The following is a 24,761-nucleotide window of genomic DNA, read 5'->3' as shown; positions in this document are numbered from 1 at the left end:
ATTTTAATTAGTGATGTGTCCTTAATTTCACTCTATATGGCATATTGATTGGTGTCAATAAATAATCAAAAAACATCATTATATTTATGAGCAATATTCATGATCAAGGGAGAAAATATTGGCTAGCAGCGTCGGAAGTCCAATTTATTGTATTATAGGCAAACAACTAGGTAAAATTCATTTTCATCCCTAACGTTTGTAGTCAAAATCAAATTATTCCTTATGTTTCTTAGTTTGTTCAATGTCATCCTTCAAACATAATTTTCTTGTCAAAATAAAACATATTTTACATTATGCCCACATTGCCCTTCAAACCCAGGGATGGAAATGAATTTTATCTAATTTGACCGTTGCGAATTCTCAAAATTAAAATATGATAGAGAAAATAATAATAATAAAAAATCTAAATTTGTTTTAGATTTAAAGTCCATAAGAGTAATAAACTAGGTAAATTATAGTTATACTTCTGAGGTATGCTAAAATAATTTTAAGGTCCCTGCAGAATCGGTAATTACAATCACCCATAAAACGTTGTTAGAAATCCTAACGGAATAATGCACATGATAAGTTATTCGATTAGGGTTCAAACTGACTATTAGTTTCAGATAGTGATAAAAAAAATATAGAGTTAGTGAGTGACATGACTCTTATAACATTTCTTAAATCCTTATTATTTTATACAAGATTTATAAAATTTCATTTATGGTTGCATTAACGGCCCATCAGGAAACAAATATAATGCCTATCGGTACTCAGGACATGAAATCTTGGCTTCAATAATTGTTTTAGTGGTGTGGCTATAATTACCAATATCACAGAAACCTTAAACTTATATTAGCATATCTCATAGGGAACGTATGTATATATATTATATACAGTTTTGCGTTAGGGATTATTTTGTAGACTCCTCTCATTTCCAAATTATATAGAGCGAACTACCAAGTGGATTACACTCTAGGGGAAACCCCCCTCATTTCGAAAATATTTTGACATACCCCCCTGGACCACCCTGAAATCCCTATAATACCCTTTTTAAAATCAGTTTTAAACCCTAGCCCAACACATTTCGGTCTCTCTCTTCCTCTCCAAGATTCAAAATCCCGCCTTCACGAACCTCCCACGGGCGAAATTGCTTCCCGGAGACCGGAGTCATAACTCTCTCTCCGGTGGTCGAAATTCGATGGTTTAACTACTGTTGGATTCCTCTCATCGAGCGCTTTCTTTTGGTGGTTATTTCATTCAGTTTGGAGCGCTGATCTATTTCTGCAATTGTTTTTCATTCGACGACGGTGGTCTTGACGAAGGTGTAATTTATGTTCCACCAGTCGAAATTTGACGGGCTACCCACCGTTGGATTCCTCTCGTCGAGATCTATATTTTGATGGTAATTTTGTTTATTTTTATGTTTTCAGATTTATTTATATATTTTTTTGCATTTGTGGGCGCACGGAACCGTGGGTGGTTATTACCGGCGACTAGGGTTTTGGTAGGAGGCGAGGGGGTGAGGAGTTACTGTCTGATTGATTTAAAATCTGTAGCATTTCCCAGCAATAACCTCTCTATGTATCTCTCGATCTCTTAGTGTTTGTTGATTTTTGAGTGTTTTGATGTTTCTTCAAATTTTGTTGATTTGCATTAAAGGAATTTTTTTTTGTTTCGATTTTGCAATTGCAGCGTAATGGAAGCCATTGATCCTCTCCTTGAAGGTGTCAAAAAATTTGGTTGAAGTTATATATACTTCAAAGTTACAGTTTTCTGCAGACTGTATACATTACTATACATATAGTAACATGTAGTTACATATGCATATATTTGTGTATTTTCGATTTGTATTTTATTGGTTTTGAGGTGATTTATAATAAACATATTTAAATTTATATTTTTTTGTTGGTGTTTATGAATTTCTTTTGTATAAGACAGTATTCGTGTATGTATACAATTGATCGACTAAAAATATGGGGTAAAAAAGCGAATATAACTACGAATTACTATATATACTATAGTTACATGTAGTTATTTTCAGTACAGCAAACATATTGTTTTGAAAATTAAAAAAAAATTAATTTTTTTTTTTAAATTAAAAAAATTAAAAAATTAAAAAAGTTAAAAATATATATATATATATATATATATATATATATATATATATATATATATATATATATATATATATATATATATATATATATATATATATATATATATATATATATATATATATATATATAAATTTAACAAACAGGTTTATTATTAAAAAAAATAAAAATTAATAATAATAAATAAATCAACGAAAATGATAAATGCAGGACCAGAAATGCTGAATGCAGTTTGGCCGAAAATTGCATATAAGGGTAGTATAGTACTTTCACTTCTCTAGGGGGTATGTCAAATGATGATTTGGGCTTGTGTTTATCCCTTGTTTATTTGGTGTCTAGGGGGTGTGTGAAATAACCCATTTGCGTTATAATAATAAAATATTTTGATTTATAGTAAATCTTATTAATAAAAGCAAGGTTGATCTTCCTAACTCTAAAGTTTTTTCTCCCACTCATTTAATAGCTATAATTTTTATTTATTTAATTATTAGCTCCTATTTTTTTGCCTCAAATTTATGCAATTAATTATTGGTTCCTATTATTAATTTCATCGGTATAATGTATTACTTATCTTATTAATAAAAAAGTAGATTGCTCTTGGTCATAAGTAAGATTGCTCTTGGTCATGCTTAAGGTTTTCATCCCGCTCATTTGATAGTTATAATTAGTATTTATTTAATTAATTTTATTTAATATAATTTATTTTGACAATATTTAATTATTGGCTCCTATTCCAAGTAATTACTTGATGTTTTTAAGAATAAAAAAGGGGGAAAAAAGGGACTGTATTGGAGAAATAGAAGTTGGGTGAGAAGAATTTAACTAGAAAAATTTGTATTCATTTTACTATTATATTTCATTTTCAATTCGTCTAATATATTATTTTTAGTCTATATTTATTGTTTTCAATCTTTCAATTTGCTAATTTCATTTCCTACTGCATTTTTTATTTAACTTTTGTAAAATCTAACTTTAAGTTGTTGCTTATACTAATGTTTATAATTTACTGAATGGATGCACATAACTTAATACAATTCCTAATCAAAAATATATATGTTGTGCATTGCACGAGAGGTGTTACTAATTGTAACATGGTGTTACCAATTGTAACATGATGTTTACAAATCTTAGGAAAATTTCTACCTTAACTGAGATGAGATAAATATACAACTATATTACCTTAGAAACATAAAGTTAACTTAATAAACATGGGAAAAGGGTTTATGTATAGGGGATTATCATCAATACATACTAGTACTTCACCCGTGCGTTGCACGGGGTATTCATCGTAAAAATAAATATTTGATTTTAAAAAAAGTCATCGAAATAGTAAGTTTTGTTTGATTATGTAAATTTTGACTAAGAAAACAAGTAGGACTGCATCACGCATACGGGAGTATTTAAAATATCATTGCGATACGGAACCATAAATCCTCTAGTATGTGTGTATGTTGCATCACTAAGATAGTATTTACCTGTAATAACATGGTCGGTCCAATAGATTTCTATATTAAATAACAAACTAAATTAAGTAGTGAAAAGAGTGAGCGGTTCAGATAAATGGAAAAGTATAAGAATTTATTACCTTTGTTAAAATTTGATGCAAAACAACTGCAAAACATCGAGAAGTTCATTATATATTATATATCAAATGCTCTAACATAATGAACAAAAACCTTTTATTTGGGATTTACCGAATGTGATAACATGAAAAGCAATTCCGCTAGCATCATTTCTACTCATACATATACAATTTTTTTTAATTGTTGTTTGGCTTTTGGATATTTGGGCCCAGAAAAAATAAAGAGAGAAATAACCATTTTTTTTTTTTTAGAGCATTATTGACTACACTACATCATTACGTTTGATAAATATATATATATATATACTAATTTGTTTTATGGGGCCCTTTCGAAGTTGGGGCCCAAAACAAATGTTTCCCTCGCAACACCTATGGGCTGGTCCTGTGTAATAATAATAAAAATAATTTGAGATCTTGATTTAACGTATAAAGAATTAGAATTTATAGTTTGAATTTAAAGTAATACCAGTGAGACGCAGTGGAAAACCATTTCTCGAATCCGCAACTGTATCTGTTAAGACTCTTGCATCATGTGTTACCCCTTTCCAACCTACTCAAACGAACGTAAACATTATATTAAATTCGCATATTCCTATAACATTTTGATAGCATTGATCATTTCCTCTATCCATGTACATAGTTTGCTTTGAAATTGGAACAACGGCATGTACTAGTGTTCCATCAAATGCACCAACCGCTCCCTACATTTAGATTAAAAATAAGTTACAGAAATGAGAAGAGAATTAAATAATGATGGAAAAAATGAAACGATACACAATATCTACCTTAAAAATTCGGTGTAACCTCCTAAATCTTGCCGACATATTTGGATTCGAGTCAAATGTTGTTGGTACTATTATGTCCCTTGCCATATTCATCATTGCCCTCAACACTTCATGAAAATACGCATGAACTGTTTGCGAAGAGTGTTAAAATCTACCCTTCACTACACAAAGACGCTTATTATGCTCAATAATTTGCAAGAACATTGCCATTTTTTCTTCTACTAATACATCATGCGGCCACCCTCGTTGTCTAAACTCAAACGAATCTATGCAACACGGGACATGCGCATTAATTCAATACATTGTGTGTCTGATCCAGATAAGAGTTCCAATGTGTAAGCATGTCCCGACAATGTTGAATTGTTATCTCTGTTTCTTGGTACATGCATCAAATATCTCGATCGAATTTGTGTGTACCAATAGATCATCATCAATATCATAATCTCGTAAATTTTTATATTTGACATGTTAACAAAAATGATCACTACATTAAATATTTGAGGATGCAAACTATCATTAACAAAATATTGAATCATAAAGGGAATCCAATTCACAAGGTAAATGTAAAACAACTCTATTATTATAAAAATTACCAACTAAACAAGTCTGACCTTACTAAAATTGAAACTAATAACATAAAAAGTTTGCAATAACTTACAAAACTTAAAACAAATCCATCACCATAAATAAATACTACTAATTCTTAAAATTTGAGACATAAGCCATTGCAAGTTAAAATTCAAATCCCGTATTTTGTCCAATTCTTTTAATATATGCTTTCAGAACTCCGACATTATCCTTAGGAAGCGACATTAATTTTAGTTTAATCACGTGCATCACACGGGTCGAAAATCTAGTTTATAATAATAATAAAGCTATTGGGTCCAATATTTATCTAGTAATTTTTTTTATCTATTAGACACACATGATTAAAACTTTATAGTCTGTGTGAAGCCCGCGTATTTTTCACAAAAGTTGGAGTACTTAGAGGATATTTCTCTAAACTTATTTTAAACTTTGATAAACTCTTACATCTGATAAAAATGTTTTAAAAGTTGATAAGTTGTTAAATCTTATTTCCAGCATTAATTTTTAGAGCGTTTGGATAATGAGTTTATTTCATATTTTTACTCATTATAAAATCTTAAATAAAAAGGTTGCGTAGATGTACTTTTTAAAAAGATCTTATTTCATCTCCAACAGTTTATTTTAACAAAATTAACATCTTCTTTTTTAAATTACCAAACACTTTGAAAGATCTTATAAACTTTAAAATATTTTATAAGCTTCTTTTAACATTTTATAAAATTAGCTAAACACCCTCTTAGTTTATATATAAAATTAAAATGAAAATGTATATGTGTTGTATGAAGCCCAAAACATAGTAATATTCATGTTAAAATATTAAACACAATAAATGCTATAATTATTGGTTCATACATATGAGCATTTAATTTGTTTTTATTTTTATTTGGGTCCAAGATTTAAACAATATAGTGTTTTATTGTGATATTTATTTTTATTAAATAATATATGATTTATTAAAGTATTTAACATAATAAATATTATAATTCTAAAACTTTCAAATTAGATCAATTTCATTTTCGTCCCTAGATCTTGAAGGGCAATGTGAGCATTGATTAAAAAAATATTTGATTTTGATGTTGAAATTGGGCCTAGAGGATGATATTGAACCAAATCAAATCTTCACGAACTAATTTTATTTTGACCATACAAATTCAGAATGAATTTTACCCCAAACAACATTAACAATAACTTCGACTATATCTTTATAAATTGTCAAAAATTTAGAAATAGTTGATTCACAAAAGCTATACCATAAACCGACACACAATATGAGGGGTAATGAGGCAGACCTCCTCATTAGGAAAAATATTAGAACTAAACACCCTATTTTATTTTAAATGGGTCAAATCCCCTCAACTTTTCTATCAGTACCTAAACTATCCTTGTATAGAATTTATAGTTTGAATTTAAAGTAATACCAGTGAGACGCAGTGGAAAACCATTTCTCGGATCCGCAACTGTATCTGTTAAGACTCTTGCATCATGTGTTACCCCTTTACAACCTACTCAAACGAACGTAAACATTATATTAAATTCGCATATTCCTATAACATTTTGATAGCATTGATTATTTCCTCTATATAGTTTGCTTTGAAATTGGAACAACGGCATGTACTAGTGTTCCATCAAATGCACCAACCGCTCCCTACATTTAGATTAAAAATAAGTTACGGAAATGAGAAGAGAATTAAATAATGATGGAAAAAATGAAACGATACACAATATCTACCTTAAAAATTCGGTGTAACCTCCTAAAAAATTTGAACTTCCCGTTCTCTAGTGCACGGAAACTTGAAGATTCTTCAAGCAATCCTAGATCATTCAAAAAAAAATTATTACTTAGGAATAAAGTAAAACAAAAAAGAAAAAAAAAACTAAAACCCTAGATTCCCGTCCTCTAGGGGAAGATTACTTAATTTTTTTATACTTCCCCGTGTTGTACAACACGATTACACCCTTCAAAAAAAAATTCTTCGTTTTTACCTCGTAAAAGTAATCTTGATCGGCTATCGAAGAAGATGTTGTTGTTTGGTTTCAATATAAGCTTGTTTCTTAGATCTACAAATTCAGTGTCGCACTATTTGTTGATTCGTAAATATTTGTTTCCTATAAAATTTATTTTATCAGAGTCCACGACAAAGAAGAGATCATTGTTGTGGCGAAAAACACAAAATATTGTACATCTACACCCAGAGTCAACTATAAAACACGGGTATTTCAGTATATTGTTCTCAAAGTCAACTATAAAGATTAGATAGTCAACCATAATTTTTCCTATGTCAACTATATAACAATGGTAGTCAACTATAAAAAAATTGGTAGTTAACTATATTGCTGCCAGAGTCAACCATAAAAATTATATAGTCAACTATATTTTTCCAATGTAAACTATAAAAAAATGGTAGTCAACTATATTTTTTTCATTAATTCACTATATCTTATATCTTATATATAAAAGAAAGAAACGTTGGGCAACCCTAAAAAACCCTAATGGTATTCCTGTAATTAAATATTTTTAATATGTTTTTTCTCTACTAATTTTTAACAATTATCAAAATTAAAACTAAATCCTGAAGAATCCTATATAATGGTACTTTTGTAATTATTTATTATTAATAATTTTTTGTCTACTAATGTTTTAACCATAATTTTCAACAATTATCAATCTCCTATTTTTCATCAATATATCTCAAATCTAAAGAGATAAAGATAGAAATTCGATTCGTTATTAATCTATATAAGTGGATTATAAATCTTAATATATCATATTTAAAAAAAAAAAATCTAATGTTATATAAACTATGAATTATACTACATTATTAAATTTTACTATGTTAGTATTCTATATTTTCTTATCATGTATTAAATTGATTATTTTTTTCACTTTTGAAATAATATCACGGGCATCGTACAGGGAGAAAATGCTAGTTATTTTTCAATTTAAGATAACATAGTATAAAAATATCATTTGCGGTGAAAGCATGACATGTCATAGAGTAGATAATAGATTGATTTCAACGACAAAAAATGAGATGTAGAAGAAAAGGCAAGGCAGTGAGAAGGAATGGAGAAAAATAAACAGAAAAAAAAAAAAAGAGAAAGAGACAAGAAGAAAGAAAATGGGGGAAGAGAGAGAAGAGATGAAAGAAGAACAATAAAAGGAAAAACACGTCAAAGTGAGGAAAAAAAGGAAGAGAGAGAAATGAATGAAGAATATAAATGACGGATAAGAGAGAAATAACGAGAAAAGACATGGCAAAAAAGGATATAATGTGCATTAACATTGGACTAAGGCGGCCACACAATTCAATATATGGTTTGTTTGTTTACAAAGGATCAATTATTAATTGGGCCCTGATGCGATCTCTTGAGTATCATAAGATTTCTTTACTAAACGTAAGAAATATCTTCTTTATTATTTCTCTTCATTATAAAACCCTAACACAATACGACTATTTAAAGAGAATAAAACCCTAGAATCCTAATCTAACTAGGAAAGATAATTACTTATACTAATTAAATACTTAATATATATAATAACCCTAAACAGACGTGGGCTATATTCATTATAAATAAACTATTCTAATTAATTAATAATAAAATACTAACTAACTAATAATTAAATAATATATTAAATAATAAATCGTATAAACCACCCCTCTTGAAATGAACCTTGTCCTCAAGGTTCGAGTCAATTTGCGTTTCCACCTATGTTTGACTTCATCGACTTGCTTCCCGATTGACTCCGACTCTGACTCCGAAAAACATGATGAACGATCAAGATCTTTACCACATTGTTTATGTTGATCGAACGAACTCCTAAAGGCTTTTGGAAAGATTCTCAATATTTTTCCCGATAAATAAGCCTCTTCAATTACCTTTTCAGATTCCGGTTCATTCACAATCACCAATTCTTGTTCGTCTTTTTTTCCTTTCAACATCATGGAAATCTCCCAATATCCATTGTAGTTCTTCATTCTCATCTTTAGTTAATTCCTCATCTTCGTCCCAAATTACCTGAGTTAAGACGAGTGATTCTTCGTTCTCCTCCTTGGTTGGTTTCTCGTCTTCATCCCAAATTACTTCAACTGAATCCAATAATTTTTCTTTCGGCGAACTCACAAAAAATTGGGGCTCTTCGAAAAAGTCATCATCGTCTTCTTCCTCTCCCTCCGACGATAGGCTTGGCAGTGGCGGTGGAGGCGATGGCCGTGGCGGTGACGGGCAGCGGCCCCTTCGGCTTTTGTGATGGCGTTGACGTCGTCCTTGACTTTGTTCGAGCAATTTCTGAAAATTAATCCGTAATTTCTCTACGGATTTCTCCAATCGCTCTAACCGTCTTGTTTCTGACATCGTGATTTTCACAAAGTTTTGATGTGATCTCAACTTTGCTCCAGCGTAGCTTTGATGTAATCGCTGCCTTGCTAACGAAGCGTTGGTGTTAATCGCAACTTCGCTCTGATACCAATTGATACGATCTCTTGAGTATCATAAGATTTCTTTACTAAACGTAAGAAAACTCTTCTTTATTATTTCTCTTCATTATAAAACCCTAGCACAATACGACTATTTAAAGAGAATAAAACCCTAGAATCCTAATCTAACTAGGAAAGATAATTACTTATACTAATTAAATACTTAATATATATAATAACCCTAAACAGACGTAGGCTATATTCATTATAAATAAACTATTCTAATTAATTAATAATAAAATACTAACTAACTAATAATTAAATAATATATTAAATAATAAATCGTATCAGGCCATACTTGATTATTTTACCTAATGAGGGGGGTTATCCGTCATTTTCCCGTCAATTAATGGTGAATATCCAAATATACATACAACCATGTTTTTCTCAGAACAACTCTAATACTAGGCATAAAAATTGTGCTATCAAATACTTATTTGATATTTGAGATAATATTATAATTTTGATTTAAAATTCATCTAGTCCAACCATAATTATCAAATTAATTGTCATTTGTAAGTTTATCGATTTATTTGTAATTGCCAGATGTCATATTCTAATTGGATGTTTATGAGGTTACATTTTTTATAACTCAAGTTTCAGAAAGTAATTTATATCTCATGAGGTGAATTATCACAATAATACATTCATTTGATAACTCCATCAGAGTTCAAAATTTCTATACTTTTATATGTAGATAGATAGTGGTTAAATGTTTGAATATTCTATTTGATAACCCATATGAGTTGCTCTTAGTTCAATAGAAAATCTGATTATTTACACATTAGCCTATACATAAAATTTAATATAACATTTAATATTTATATTTACATGTATAATGTACCCTACATTCGTCATCCCCCTAATCGATTTGATGAGATGATATTCATATCTAGAAGCAAAATATTACACTCTTCTTGCTCTATGATCTTGTCTACTAGCCCGACTCGTAAACTGCGTATTTTTCACCGAAACATCAAAAGGAGATCGAAACCCGATATCTTCTACAGCATCAACAGTCTTGAATAGTCGTCTTCTATTGACCTCCTCAACTAGCGAACGATGCAACAACTGGCTTCGAGTATCCACCAGTGACCGATTTCTCGTCAACCTAGGCATTTCAATCTCGGAGTTGCTTCTAGAAGCGGAAGCTTCTCTTGGTTCCACTATATTCTTGCTTTGTCTGTAGCAAACTTTAGCGAGATTTTGCCCGTTAACCGAGTTTTCTCCGGGATAGAATCTTGATGGGCTTAGCATATCTTCATAAGCCCAACCGGAATACTTCTCCGAATGCGAGGAGCTCTGAGAGCTCGTATCATCAAAGTATTCACCTTAAAAAGACAAATATTTGTTTTCTTTAAGTACGATTATTCATTATTAACCAATTGTTTTTTTTATTTTAATAAATGCATCGTCAAGGAAAAAACGAATACCTTGAAGCCAATTACTATTCTGAGGCCTCGTTTCCATCCTATGAGACGATAGTTGGGACGACGAGGAATGAGAGAAGAGAGTATATTGATGGTCATAATCATCTTCTTGATAATTATTCATTACATGAAAATGGGCTGGCTGCGGATGGTGGGCCCTCCAGTCGGGAACTAGACCCGATATTTCCCCATCGATCATATTCGCAATTTCCGATGGTCTCCAATCATTTATCTCCAACTCCTTCACCATTTCATTTGCGACTTCAAGGGCAGTATCATTAACAATATCAAACGGAAAGAATACATTCCTCACATCACCTAAAATTTAAAGAGACCACATACATCGGTAGGAAAAAAAAAAGAATCGAATAATGTGCTAAAACGACGAGGGACTTCAAAAAAATTGAGAGTTAGTTACCTTCTTTATCGGCTATCTGAACTTTGAGGAATATGGTTCCATCATCGGGGTTTAATTTCCCCGTTATAGTCATATTGGTTCTCGGAACATTATCATCCAATTGGAGGTGCTCAAATTCAATTTTGTCGTTCAGAAAAGGTTTTTGGTTTTTAATCGTTGACTCGGAGATCAGATCATCGAAATGATCAACGGCTAAAAATGGATCGAGCATTAGTTCTTTCGCGGATAATCTCTTCGATGCGGTTTCTAAGCATTTCCGAATGAATCTTTGTGCTTCCAAATCTTGAACTTTGTAAAACGCCCTCGGCTTTCTACCCTTTTAAACGAAATTCGAAACGGCATCGTGATTATTTACGCTTTTACCGTTTTATGCGAAATTTGTAATGTGCGTGAAAATAAAATCTTACCGATGTGACTTTCTTGTATATCTGAGCAGGGTTCGTGCATTCACTGTAGGGATATTCGGAAGTAATCATCTCAAGAACGCACATCCCGTACGAGTATACGTCGACCAGTTCGTTGTAGTTTTCTTCGTACAATTCCGGTGCCATAAACTCCGGCGTGCCTACAAAAAATGAAATACCAGAATACGAAATAGTTAATATTTACTAATATAGTCAAACTTATAAACCATATAATAAATGGTAGTTTTATCGAAGAAATCGTACCTATAACGCTGTGTGCTCTACACGAGCCTTGTAGAATTGCTGCCAATCCAAGATCGCCGATTTTGACTTGTCCGAGGTGGCCATTAACAAATATGTTATCGCACTTGAGGTCTCTGTGTATTACCGGTGGATCGTGGCCATGCAAATATACGAGGCCTTCGAGTATTTGGCGGGCCCATATCTTTATAGCTCGTATATTCACTCGCTTGTACTTTGCTCTGTATCTGCACATTAAATCAAATCCAATACCATAATGTTTCATATTACTTCTATTTTTCGAAAATTAAGCGTCCGCTTGAGTTTTTTGGTTAGAGAAACGTGTCGACACTCAGTTTGAAGCGGACATACAAAATTGACTTTTTCAAATTTGATCGAAATTGAATTGTAAAAAAACTTCAGAAAACTATACTAAGTTAATTATCAATTAAACTAGTAGTGGTGGGGGTAGAGAAAAAGTTACTCTCGGAGGGTGCCGGAAGTGAACATCTCGGTAATAAAATTGAATGTTCGGTTTCCGACGTCGACCCAAGAAGTGTGGAACCGGATGATGGAGTCGTGATCGAGCGTGCTGAGAAGGTGAACTTCCGAGTAGACCCTTTGCAAGTCGTCCGGCGATCGAAGCAAATCAACGAGCCTAACTTGATTCCATGCCACTTCTATCCCGAGCAATTCGTCGAGCGCCTTGTACACGGTTTTCGATGCTCCTTTCCCCAAAACTTCCTCAAACTGTGTCATATTATATAAATTCATACACAATCAATTAGGTGCTCTTCTTTCATTACATGTTCATTTATACATGATCTTAATCAAATCAAATCAAATCAAATTTAAATACATATATATATATATATATATATAAATACATATATATATATATATAAATAACTTCAAAAAAAAAAAAATTACTCGAAAATAACGGCCGGTTGGATCGGTTTCGAGGCAGCTATCCTCCGGTGTAGATTCATCTGGCTGCTGCTCAAATCTCACCTTATACATATTTGTTTCAAAATTCTGCAACAACGAGAATTGTAAGTAATATGTATCTATATACATATACATACATATATACATATAATATATGATGTAAAGTTGTAATAAATTGAGGTAGTAGTAAACATATTACAGCATAAAAGAGTAGTGGGAAACAGGGGAATTTTCAATCAATTAAATCCACGACTGAAACCACTACTACGAAAAATTCGCAATTATTGAAATGACTGATTAATTGGAAATAATATATATATACTGTTAATTTAAATAAAGAGGGAGCTTGAATTTTTCCTTTTTGAAAAAGAATTAAAAATTAAAAACTACATACATATATGTTGATGGAGCTGTAGTTTGGAGCAAGTGTTTATTTTCTGTGGGAAATAGTTTATAGATAATGATGTATATGTATAACTTATTCAATTATTATGATTATTGTTTTATTATTATATATATAGACCAGGTGGTAGAGGAAAATTAATAGATGAATTTGTTTGTTGTGGCATATAATTATGAGGGAAGAGTATATACCAGTTTGACTGTTCTCTTTTAATGGATATATTATATTTAGGGTAAATTGCACTTACACCCTCGATGTATGCTAAAATTACTTTAAGGTTCCTGTGGTATTGGTAATTACAACCACACCCCTCAAACAATTATCGAAGCCAAGTTTTCATGTTCTGGGGACCAATATACACTATATTTGTTTTCTACGGGGCCGTTAATGGTACCATAGATTGAAATTTATAAATTTAATATAAAATAATAATGATTTAAGAAATGTTGGGGGTACATTGTCACCCCCTAGTTCTATGTTGTCTCCACCACTTTCTGAAACTAATAGTCCGTTAGAACCCTAACAGAATTATTTATCCAATAAATTATTTAGTTATGGTTTCTAACAATGTTTAACGTGTCATTGTAATTACCGATACCACAAGGACCTTAAAGTTATTTTAAACTACCTTAGGGGTGTAGGTGTAATCTATCCTTATATTTATTTATGTGCTTAAATTAATTAATTAATTAATATTAGGTTCGACCGCCAATGCTAATTACGTCTTGATACACTTTCAAATGCTACATAGTTAAAACTCACGTGACCTGGTTTCACATTTTTAACATGATCCTATAAGCTCAATTGATGTTTTATAAAAAAAAAAATCTACTTTGCTTAAATATTTATTTACGAGCGTAGAATCTCATAAACCGATGCGGTTGTTGATGGTCGACCTACATTATATTATGGATTCTTTGAATTAGAATAATAAGTATAGGTCGCCATCGAAAATTGTAATCCAATGAGAACTTGTGTGAAGGAAATATTATGTGCCACTTTCAAAATATGACAATTTTTACAGGTCTTGAATATTTAGGTGTAACAATATAATATTTGACATTTTCTTAGTTATTTTTATTGAAAGACTTCTAAAATATCCAACTATATTACTTTTTAATCCAAAAAATCGTAAATCCAGCTCAAATCAACTTATACATCAATTTACAATAAAACATTTCCAAAAAGAACTTGATCAACCCTCAAGTGGGAAGATGGTGTAGGGCCAGGGAGCTATGGTCGACTCTCAAATTTTATTTTTTAACTACTTCATATATATTTATATATAAAGTTTTTTGACTTTGTATTGTTCACTTATCAATTTTAACAATTTAATTATATATAAAAAAAAAAATTTAACTATTTTTAATTGTAGAAGACAAAGAAAATAATAAATGGATCTAACAAGTAGAATAAGAGAGTTACAAATAGTGACTATGAACCACCAGGAGTGAATCCACTCTTTGGAAATGACAGACTCAAGCTATCCTCAATTGTAAAAATCTTCACTTATCACACCTATATATCTTTTAAGTCCACCAAATTTTTATTTATTTACTACACCTAAAATCAAAATAAATGCAAAAATGGTCCTAAGTTTTTCTTTTCATATTCAGATTTTGTCGAAAAAACAATATCCGAATTTTTTTCAGGAGTGCTGCCCCTGAAATCCAAAAATTTAAGTTTATCGTGTAACAACATTCTAGATTCGCCAATGTTAGAACAATCATTGTTTTCATTGATTTATTTACGTAATTTTTTAATGCTTATTCGGCGGCACCACTGATAAAATCCTCGCTTCGGTCCTGTCAACCCTTATTTCTATTCCAAAAAGAACACATAAATGGAAGTATACATCATTCGAGCTGAATATGAATGATGTATACTTCCATAAAAAATTTTCTCTACTGTAATAATTTTTTGTGAGGAAAAAAAAATCTAATGTACGAAATTTGAAGAACATATGAAATATTTTACAACTTATAATAATACTTGAAAGAATTATTTTGGATTTGACAATATTGAAGATTTTTTTAACAAAATAAATTGAAAGGGCAATTGAGTGAAGCAATATTTAGTAGTAAAAAATTTGAAGGGATGCAGCATAAAACCAATATGGAGTGGGGGTTGCGTACTCTAAAACTAGACGGAAGATTACTAACGGAGTAGGCGTCGTCTTCTTGTGCTGTGACGTAATGATTTGAACTTTCAACGGCGTTATGTGGAGAAACGGAAGTTGGGGGATGTCTTATAAATTGTAGTGAAGGTGCCAAATTTGACTTGTGCTCGTAATCATTTGTGGTTGGATAATTTGTCGGATTACCAATTTGTGGAGGGCACATTTATATTGACTATATATTTTATTCCACTACTATCATATTAATTGTTGATGGAATATTTTATTGCATGTGATGTTTGTATGTTATTTTATTTTATATATATGTATAGTGGTATACATAGGAGCGTAACCATGTGTATGCCATGTACAGGGGTGCAAGTTGGAAGGGGTGCAAGTTGGAACGAAATTTCCAATTTCTGCCGGTTTCGATCCGAAAAGTTCCGATTTTGGAACAACTTTTTTTATTCCGACTTCCGAAATTCCGATTTCCGAATTTTTCCGATTTTTTTGGAATGAAATTGGAATTATATAAAATAAATTTGGAATTTCTGATTTCCGATCCGATTTAATTCCGAAATTAATTCCAAAAAATTCCGATTTTTTTCCGAAAAATACACCTATAAATAATATTTATTTTCCGAAAAATACACCTATAAGTTTTCTCTTAGGATTTTGACATAATGAATTGTTATTATAAGTTTTATTGGATATTATGTTGTGTTTATTTTTATTTATTTTTTTGAACTGAAACTTTGTAGTAATTAGTTTTACTTTTATCGACGTGAATGTTCTTATTTTTTAAAATTTATGGACATTTTAGAAAATTTCGGCTAAGTTTTGAAATTTTAAAGCTTTTGTGATTTTCCGATTTTTTTCCGAAATTTCGAAATTTCCGGGCTTTTGGAATTGGAATGAATTTTTAGATTCCGAAAATTTTGGAATTGGAATTGGAATTGATTTTGCACTTCCAAATTTTTTTGAAAACTTTCCGAAAAGGCTAATTACGATCCGATCCATCCGACTTTCATCCCTAATCATGTGTATGCTTGGGGTGGCCCTCGCCCCCATAATTTATTTTTTAACAATTTGTTTTTATAATTTATGTATTGCTTAATATACTTTCATTCATTTTTCCTCAAATTTTTTATTTTAAACATTTTAGTCCATAAAAATAAAAAAACAAAATTCTCTTAAATCACCCCTTATTTCAGCACCCAAGAAAAACATCTAGGTCCAGCCCTGGGTATATAATTTTTAACAAATAAGCTTGTAAGTTGTAATAAGACAAAGTGTTGATTTTGTTGATATACGTGTATATATCATCAGTTTATTTTATTCGATCATATATCTGGTGAATTTTACTGAATGGGATTTCAGTGTACATGTATATGTCAATTACTTATTTTACATATATATGCATATGCATATATGCGCGGTTGTGTGTAAATTCACAGTGTAAAATTATCTAGTATATTTCATCCGGTCAATATAGAATATATATTGTCTAATCTAGGGCAAATTAATTACGAAAAAAACTCTTTTGTTTGCATAATTACAACCACCCCTTAACTATGTAGTGTCTTACACGTCCACCTTTACAATGTCAAATTTACCTAGGGTGTTCATCCGGTCGGTAAACCAATCGAATCGCACCGAACAAAAATTCGAACAAGCCAATTACCGAACCGTTAATTATGTGTGGTATTCAGTTTTATTTTATATATATATATATATATATATATATATATATATATATATATATATATATATATATATATATATATATATATATATATATATATTAATTAAAAATAAATCAATCAAAATTTTAAATATTATTAATTTTACCGAATGAACACCCATAAATTTATCAATTTGATGGATTTTTTCGTAACTTACAGGACTAAAATTCTGAATTCAAAACATGGTGGACTACAACTCTCAACTAGCAAACTTACAGGACTAAAAAACTCATTGTTCCTATATATAATTTATATAAGATTTTGGAGAAAAAATAAAAAATTGAAGAGTTAACACTAGGGGTGGCATTCGGATCGGGTTATTCGGGTTGTGACCTGACCCGGTCGGGTTTTATCCGACTGAATCGGGTAATTTTCAAGTCTACTGGGTTTTGCCGGGTTCGGATATCTGGTGTTGTTAAACCGGGTCGGGTCCGGGTTTTAGTACTCCTAATCGGAAACCCAATCAGGTACCCAGCTAAAATTAAAAAAAAAAAAAACTGAAAAAAAAAAAAACAAAACAAAAAACTAAACTACGAGCCCACTTTCACCCAAGTCCAACCCAATTTCCAGCCCATCTAAATATATAATCTATATATTCTTTTTATTTATTTATTATTGAGTTTCATCTAATAAATTTCATTTAGAGCTTCCAATTCTTGTTTTTATATTTCAACAATTTGTTTAGTAGTTCAAGTTTTATGTTGGCAACTAATTTTTTTTTTTTTTTTTTTATAATTAATATATGGCTTTGTAGTAGGTAATAGTTCCAATATCAACATTAATATTGAATATTGGTGTCAGGAAGAAGAAAAAAAAAAAAAAAAAAAAAAAAAAAAAAAAAAAGAGAAACCCGAACCCGACCCGAAGTAACCGAGTCGGGTTCGGGTAATAATTTTTATATCAAGAATCCGAATAACCCGACCCGATCAGAATGTCCACCCACAGTTAACCCACATGGTTACAACAACTTGGGGGGTTAATATTCAAAAAATATAATGACAAAATAGCTTAAAAAAAGATTTTTTTTATTAGTCTAGATGGCTATTTTGGTGGACACTTTTCACCCTCAAATTGGATTTGTTCGGTTCCTTCGATGCTACACCCGGTGAAAAACACCGGGTGGGTCTTCTGCTGCCACGTGTTCTTTTTTTTATTTTTCTAAAACCCCTAAAGGTAAACCCTAGCGGAGAATCTATTATAAAATATAAAAAAGAGACACGTGGCAGCAGAAGACCCACCCGGTGTTTTTCACCGGGTGTAGCATCGAACAAATCGATTTGTTCGATCCTACACCCGGTGATAAACACCGGGTGGGTCTTCTGCTGCCACGTGTCTCTTTTTTGTATTTTATAATACATTCCCCGCTAGGGTTTACCGGGAGGGGCGATGCTACACCCGGAGATAATAACCGGGTGCCCCTCCTATTGGCATGTGGCACTTAAATTAATTTTAATTAATTTTGCAATTCTAATATTCATTATTAATCTTAATTATTTATTTACTAAATTATAGTTAACAAAATCCCTAAAATTAAGGTAACTTAGATTTATTTTCTATTCCACGACTCCTCTACTTTTCTTCACACGACAAAACATTGCACGTTTCCTTTTGTTTTTCCACCAGAATTCGACTTCTTCCTCCATTGTTGCAGTTGGAAGAAAATTTTAAAGGTATAGTTGAACTTTTTTATCCCACTACTAATAAAAAATTCTTGTTGATGACTTACAACAAAAACGTCATTGACTACATCATACATCTGAATTAGTTCTATCAAAGAGATTACTAATATTTTTTCATTGTTTCTAACTTTTATTATGTAAATATTTAGGAATGGATCATAATTTATTATCTGCGAATATAAGCTCAAAGCAATATACACCTGCACAATTTTCAGAGTCAGACAATGTAGAGGTACGTAACGAGTCATTGGTTGAAGAATTTGAACGCAAATTAAGCGTGGGTCAACAAATGAAAAGTCTTGAAGATGCATATTTGTTATATTGTGAATATGGACGTACCAAAGGGTTCAGTGTGAGAAAAGGAAAACAGGATTACTTTCATGATAATAGTAAAGAACTTTACATGAAGGAATTTGAATGTTCTTGTAAAGGAACAAAGGATGAGAAACGTAGTGCTAAAAATAAACAACCGGTATACTTAAAGATTGAAACAAGATTTGGTTGTGCAGCAAGACTAAGGATTGGAAGAAAAAAAAAATGAAGAATGGAGAGTGACTATTTTTGATATTCAGCATAACCATGACATGGTCTCACCCGACCAAAGTTATATGTTGAGATCGGCTCGTAGTATTTCATATGCTAAAGCAAATACACTCAAAACATTGGTCGATGCTGGATTTTCGATATTCAATGCATATTCTTACTTGCAACAAGAATCACATGGGAGAGAAAATGTCGGTTTTCTTAAAAAAGATGCATATGATTACATTAATCGTATCGCAAAAGATCACAGACAAGTTGAAGATGGTGATGCTGCTGAGTTGATTCGGCATTTTAAAAATAAATCGAACAAAGATATATTGTTCTACTGGGATTTTCAAGTTGACGAAAACAACAAGATGTGCAATTTCTTTTTCAGAGATGGTCGGAGTCGGGTCGATTATGAGGCTTTTGGTGATTTTGTTTCATTTGATACCACGTATAAAACAAATAAATATAATCTGATTTGTGCCCCTTTCACGGGCATTAACCATCATAAGAACAATGTGATGTTCGGATTAGCTTTTATGTCTCATGAAACAGAGTCATCTTTTCAGTGGTTATTCAACACATTTCTCGAGTCTATGGGTGGAAAGCAGCCAGAAACTATTTTCACAGACCAATGTCAAGCAATGATAAATGCTATTGAAGTTGTATTTTCGAATTCGCAGCACCGATTGTGTCAATGGCATATCTATCAGAATGCTCCTTCTCACTTTGGTAATTTGAATAATAATTCAGATTTTAAGAATATGTTCCATAAGTGTATGGAATTTTGTGAATCTGAAGAAGAGTTTGAGAATATTTGGAGTAAAATGATTGTTGATAATAATCTTTATGACCATTCTTGGTTAAACAATATGTACAAGTTGAGAAATAAATGGTTTACTGCTTTCAGTAAACATAGATTCAGTGGAGGTCTTAAAGCTACATCAAGAAGCGAGCCCACAAACTCTAGTTTGAAATTCGATGGTAAGAGGACCGATACTTTGTTCGACTGTGTTCTGAGGTTTGAAAAGATTCAAAATGAATGGCGCCAAGATGAAAAGGAAAATGATTTTAAATGTCGTCATGGGATGCCTACGCTTGTTGTAAGAACTAATTGTTTGTTGAGAGATGCTTCTTCGATTTATACTCACACGGTGTATTATATGTTCCAGTCAGAATTGATCAACTCGTTGGGCATTTATTTTGATGGAGAGGCTTCAAATAATGACACTTTATTCATGTTTAAAGTAAAATCTCAAGGAAATTCAAATCGAGTTCGAAAAGTTGAATTTGATTCGAGTTCACATGAAATAAAATGCACGTGTCAATTATTGAGTCTGTTGGTACATTATGCAAACACTCATTGTTAGTTTTTAAACAAATGAATGTGCATAAAATACCTACGAGGTATATACAAGTGAGATGGACAAAAAGTGTGAGGGATATGGTTCGCTTCAATGAAGAAAGTTCTTGTGTAGACTACAATGAATCTCAGACAGTTTATGTGAACCATGCTATGAGGTTTTTGTTATGATCTTACAATGCGAAGTAAAGCCCACCCCGAAACTAGAAATTCGGTGAGAAGTGGGCTGAAGGGAATTTTTTCAAATCTAAATGCTTTACTTGATAAGTTGGGTTTAGATCATGCAATTAAAAAAAAGTAATGATATGGCGCCACGTGATTCCAAGATTAGAAGTTTAGATGCTGTGGAAGAACATAATGTTATAAATGATGAGTTGATGCTTAATCCTCTTTGTGTGAAGTCAAGATGAGTCAATAATGCTCGATTGTCAAGCCATTGGGATACAAAGAGTAAAAAAGGAAAACGAAATATTGACTCTTCAAGTAAGTTTTTTGAATAAATCTTCACAATAATTTTTATTTTGGTTTTATGAGGTTCCATAATTTTTTTTGTTTGTTTGAATTTGCTAGAGAGGGTAACAAAAAGTGCAAACAAAAGAGCGCAGTCGTCACAAGTGTCTATAAATGTACAATCAACAGAAGAAGCTTCTATTGTTATTCCTTCACAAGGATCTATTTGTGTGCCATCCTCACAATATTCTACTGTTTATCATTCTCAAGATATCTCATTTGGCTCACAGCCTAGTGAACATCAAGCTAATTGGTTTCCCAATCTATCATATCCGACAATGCAAATGGTGAGTTTTTATTTACATCAATTTACATGAATATATTTTGCATCTTATATATACTTTATGCATTGGATATTTAGGGACATGGTGCAATGGTTAATTTTGGGTCAGCCTTTTTCAAGTATATTCCAATATCGGGATCTTTTGTTGTCACAGGTATGCATTGTGTAGTTTCGCTAGGTTCTGAAATTTTCAGTATAATTATTTTGGATGAAAATGTATTTATGTAATTCTTTTGTGTATGTTATACTTATTAGTTATTTTTGATTTCATAGGAATCAACAAATAATATGAAGGATAGCAGCAAAGAGAGACCCCCTAATTTTCAGTAGGAATTGTATAGCTGTGTGGCGTCCGAATTGCAATAATTTATGTCCTCTGTTTTTTTGGCAGCTTTGTGTTAGTTTCATTTTATTTTGAAGTTTTGTGTTAGTTTATGTCCTCTGTTTTTTTTTTTTTTTTTGGCAGCTTTGTGTTAGTTGTTTTATTTTTATTTTATTTTGTGTTTGAGATGAAATTGTGAAGATTACAGAACAACTGTTTGTTTTTGTCTTAAATGAAATTGTATGAGTTTGAAACATTTTAGTTGTGAACTTTGGTTTCTTTCTTTCCTCAAAAATAAAAAATAAATGAAAAATCTCATATGAACTAGAATTGCATTTTCCACTTCACTAGATGAACTTTCACAATTTCATTTAGTACAGAAGTGCTCCACAATCCATGAACCACCAAAGGAGCAATTGTTACCAATCATTTCTAGAAATCTTGTTGCTTCGAGAAGGTCTGAAGTATGTTCAACTTTGAGTAATTTATGTATCAAGGTATGCAATGACTACCATATGCAATATCAAATCAAATATTAGCCCTTCTCTAGTTCTTTTTGGTCAAGAAACACAAATAACTTCATGATAGCCTGCCAAGTACAAACTCGAAGAAGGAATTGGAATGAAAAACTTGGGTACAAAGACAATAAGATTTTAAATGATAGAGTAAATGCTCTGAATCTATACAATACAATACTGAATAAATTCTCACAAATTTTAAACATGATCATATACAAACATAAGTTTGACCATTTAGCTATCTCAAGTTCTCAACTTCAAACAACAACTACAATCCCAACGATTTGGGCCTAACATCAGTACGAAAAAAATACCGCTGCCTCACGAAAAAATTGATGGCTTCTACTCTTATGTCCCTCATTTCGCTCTTCGGTTCCAGGAAGCAGAGATCCAAATTAATCTTGGCGGCAGATTATTTCAATAAATTTGGGGGAATTCAGAAAATTAGAGACCCAAATTAATCCAACCTTCAAGTGAAATAAATGCAAATATATCTCGAATAATCTTCTAAATATTGAGATTTTTGTACGAAAAAAGTGTAAGAAAAACCATTCTTGTGCAAGAGAGAAATAAGCAGAGAAAAAATGGTGAAATAAAGATGGAGATGCGTCTGGAGAGAGAGAGAAAATAAATCTAAGTTACCTTAATTTTAGGGATTCTGTTAACTATAATTTAGTAAATAAATAATTAAGATTAATAATGAATATTAGAATTGCAAAATTAATTAAAATTAATTTAAGTGCCACATGTCAATAGGAGGGGCACCCGGTTATTATCTCCGGGTGTAGCATCGCCCCTCTCAGGGTTTACCTTTAGGGGTTTTAGAAAAAAAAAAAAATAGGGACACGTGGCAGCAAAAGACCCACCAAGTGTAGGATCGAAGGAACTCTCAAATTGCATGAATTTGGCATTTTGCACCCTTAAATTGAAATAATAGCACTTTACAGTATCTAATTACAAATTTATCGGCACTTTACACCCTCCATCACCTTTTAGCTTGAAATTCACTGACATAGTCACGGACACACATTCAACAATTTCATACAAAAGATGCACATCCATATTTCACACACAAAAACATATTTCACACCTAAAATACACATGCACGTGCACAAACAAGCACATGTGCTGAAACTATATGTTATGGTAGAGGCATATAGGGAATTAGGGATGGAAACTTAGATATTATGTGACCGATTCGAAACTTTGAAAGGGCATAACTCTACCTAGACAAGATTTTGTTATATTGTGTTGGAGATATTAATACTAAATGATACATTTCACTAACAGCTTAAGCTTTTGGTTGAGATGGTCATTCAACATGGTATTAGAGCACCAGGTTTAGGTTTTTTTAACCTAGCCGCATTTCTTCTCCATGGCGGTGAAAACCTAGCCGTCTTTCTTCTCCATGGCGGTGACCACCCGATTTTCTCCCTCCCCCGGTGGTGGTACTCTAATATTTATCTTTTTCTTTTCTATCTATCTTTTTATGAACACCACCCGAATTTTCTCCCTCCCCCGGTGGTGCTTCTCTATCTTTTTCTATCTTCTTCTTCTTCTCCATGGCCTAAAACCTAGCCGCCGCTTCTCTTCTTTTCAATGGCCGGCGACCACCAAACCGAATTTTCTCCCTCTCTCGGTGGTGTATCTTCTCTATCTTTTTCTTCTTCTTCTTCTTCTCCATGGCCTAAAACCTAGCCGCTGCCTCTCCTCTTCTCCATGGCCGGCAACCCCTCTCTCATCTCTTCTCTCTATCTCGATTAAAAAAAAAAAAAAAAAAAAAAAAAAAAATCTCTCCATGTTATTATTATTATTTTCTTTCTATTAAATTGGACAGATATTTCCACAGAGGAATTCTCTAGCGATGTGTTTCGCGGTTTCTGTCCAGTCTTCACGTTTGAAGTTTCCAGTCTTCACGTTTGAAGTTTATTCGTTTTGAAGTATATTCGTTCCGACTGCAGGAGCGTGTTAGCAAGTGATTGTCCAGTCTTCACGTTCGTCACGTTTCGACTGCGGGGGCGTGTTAGAGAATATTATATTATAGAACTCTTATAATATTAGGATTCTAGTATGATTGAGTTACCTAGATTAGTTAGGATTTAGTTACCTAGTCAAACTCTATTACCTTGCAATATTTCTCTATATATATTCCATGTAATCAACCCATAACATAATGGGGGTTTCTATTCTATTCTACGTATTATTATTTCTCTCTTTCTCCTATTCTATTCTTCCTATATGGTATCAGAGCCAGGCCAAATGAAAGGTCCTGAGTTCGAATCCCACCTCCACCCAATTCAAATATTTCAAGTGCAAGACTTCAAATGT

At 31.8% G+C, this 24,761-nt stretch overlaps 2 protein-coding genes across 3 annotated transcripts; one reads left to right on the top strand and one right to left on the bottom strand.

Annotated features, from left to right (window-relative positions):
- Positions 1–10,237: 10,237 nt before the first annotated feature.
- On the bottom strand, positions 10,238–13,494 carry WNK4 (WNK family serine/threonine-protein kinase 4). 2 transcript variants are annotated; one of them, XM_012982649.2, is made up of 8 exons: positions 13,361–13,494; positions 12,949–13,053; positions 12,503–12,768; positions 12,043–12,266; positions 11,782–11,939; positions 11,375–11,690; positions 10,960–11,274; positions 10,238–10,857 (listed from the first exon to the last, which is right to left on the bottom strand). In XM_012982649.2, the coding sequence occupies exons 2-8, from the start codon at positions 13,036–13,038 to the stop codon at positions 10,433–10,435; spliced, it is 1,794 nt and encodes a 597-aa protein (XP_012838103.2). In that variant the 5' UTR covers positions 13,039–13,053; positions 13,361–13,494; the 3' UTR covers positions 10,238–10,432. The 2 variants fall into 2 exon arrangements, with proteins under 2 accessions (XP_012838103.2, XP_088669707.1); XM_088813581.1 differs by having other exon boundaries at positions 13,166–13,364.
- Positions 13,495–19,060: 5,566 nt separating this feature from the next.
- LOC148764955 (protein FAR1-RELATED SEQUENCE 5-like) lies at positions 19,061–24,372 on the top strand. The gene is made up of 3 exons (XM_088814561.1): positions 19,061–19,358; positions 19,453–20,684; positions 24,271–24,372. Exons 1-3 carry the CDS (start codon positions 19,061–19,063, stop codon positions 24,370–24,372), a joined length of 1,632 nt encoding a protein of 543 aa, XP_088670687.1.
- Positions 24,373–24,761: the final 389 nt, after the last annotated feature.

This window comes from Erythranthe guttata, chromosome 14 (genome assembly GCF_056151865.1).
Source record: "Erythranthe guttata isolate IM_541 chromosome 14, IM_541, whole genome shotgun sequence".
In the NCBI taxonomy this organism is placed as follows: Eukaryota; Viridiplantae; Streptophyta; class Magnoliopsida; order Lamiales; family Phrymaceae; genus Erythranthe; species Erythranthe guttata.
This window is presented reverse-complemented; position numbering and strand designations above follow the sequence as displayed.

Excerpts from the sequence above, each read along its gene's own strand:
- WNK4 (XM_012982649.2), bottom strand. The coding sequence starts at position 13,038 with ATGTATAAGGTGAGATTTGAGCAGCAGCCAGATGAATCTACACCGGAG. Across the intron at positions 12,769-12,948 it reads CAACCGGCCGTTATTTTCGA|TTTGAGGAAGTTTTGGGGAA; the intron begins GTAATTTTTTTT and ends AATATGACACAG. Across the intron at positions 10,858-10,959 it reads GAATAGTAATTGGCTTCAAG|GTGAATACTTTGATGATACG; the intron begins GTATTCGTTTTT and ends TGTCTTTTTAAG.
- LOC148764955 (XM_088814561.1), top strand. The coding sequence starts at position 19,061 with ATGGATCATAATTTATTATCTGCGAATATAAGCTCAAAGCAATATACA. Across the intron at positions 19,359-19,452 it reads AGGAACAAAGGATGAGAAAC|AATGGAGAGTGACTATTTTT; the intron begins GTAGTGCTAAAA and ends AAAAAAATGAAG. Across the intron at positions 20,685-24,270 it reads ACACTTTATTCATGTTTAAA|ATATTTCCACAGAGGAATTC; the intron begins GTAAAATCTCAA and ends TAAATTGGACAG.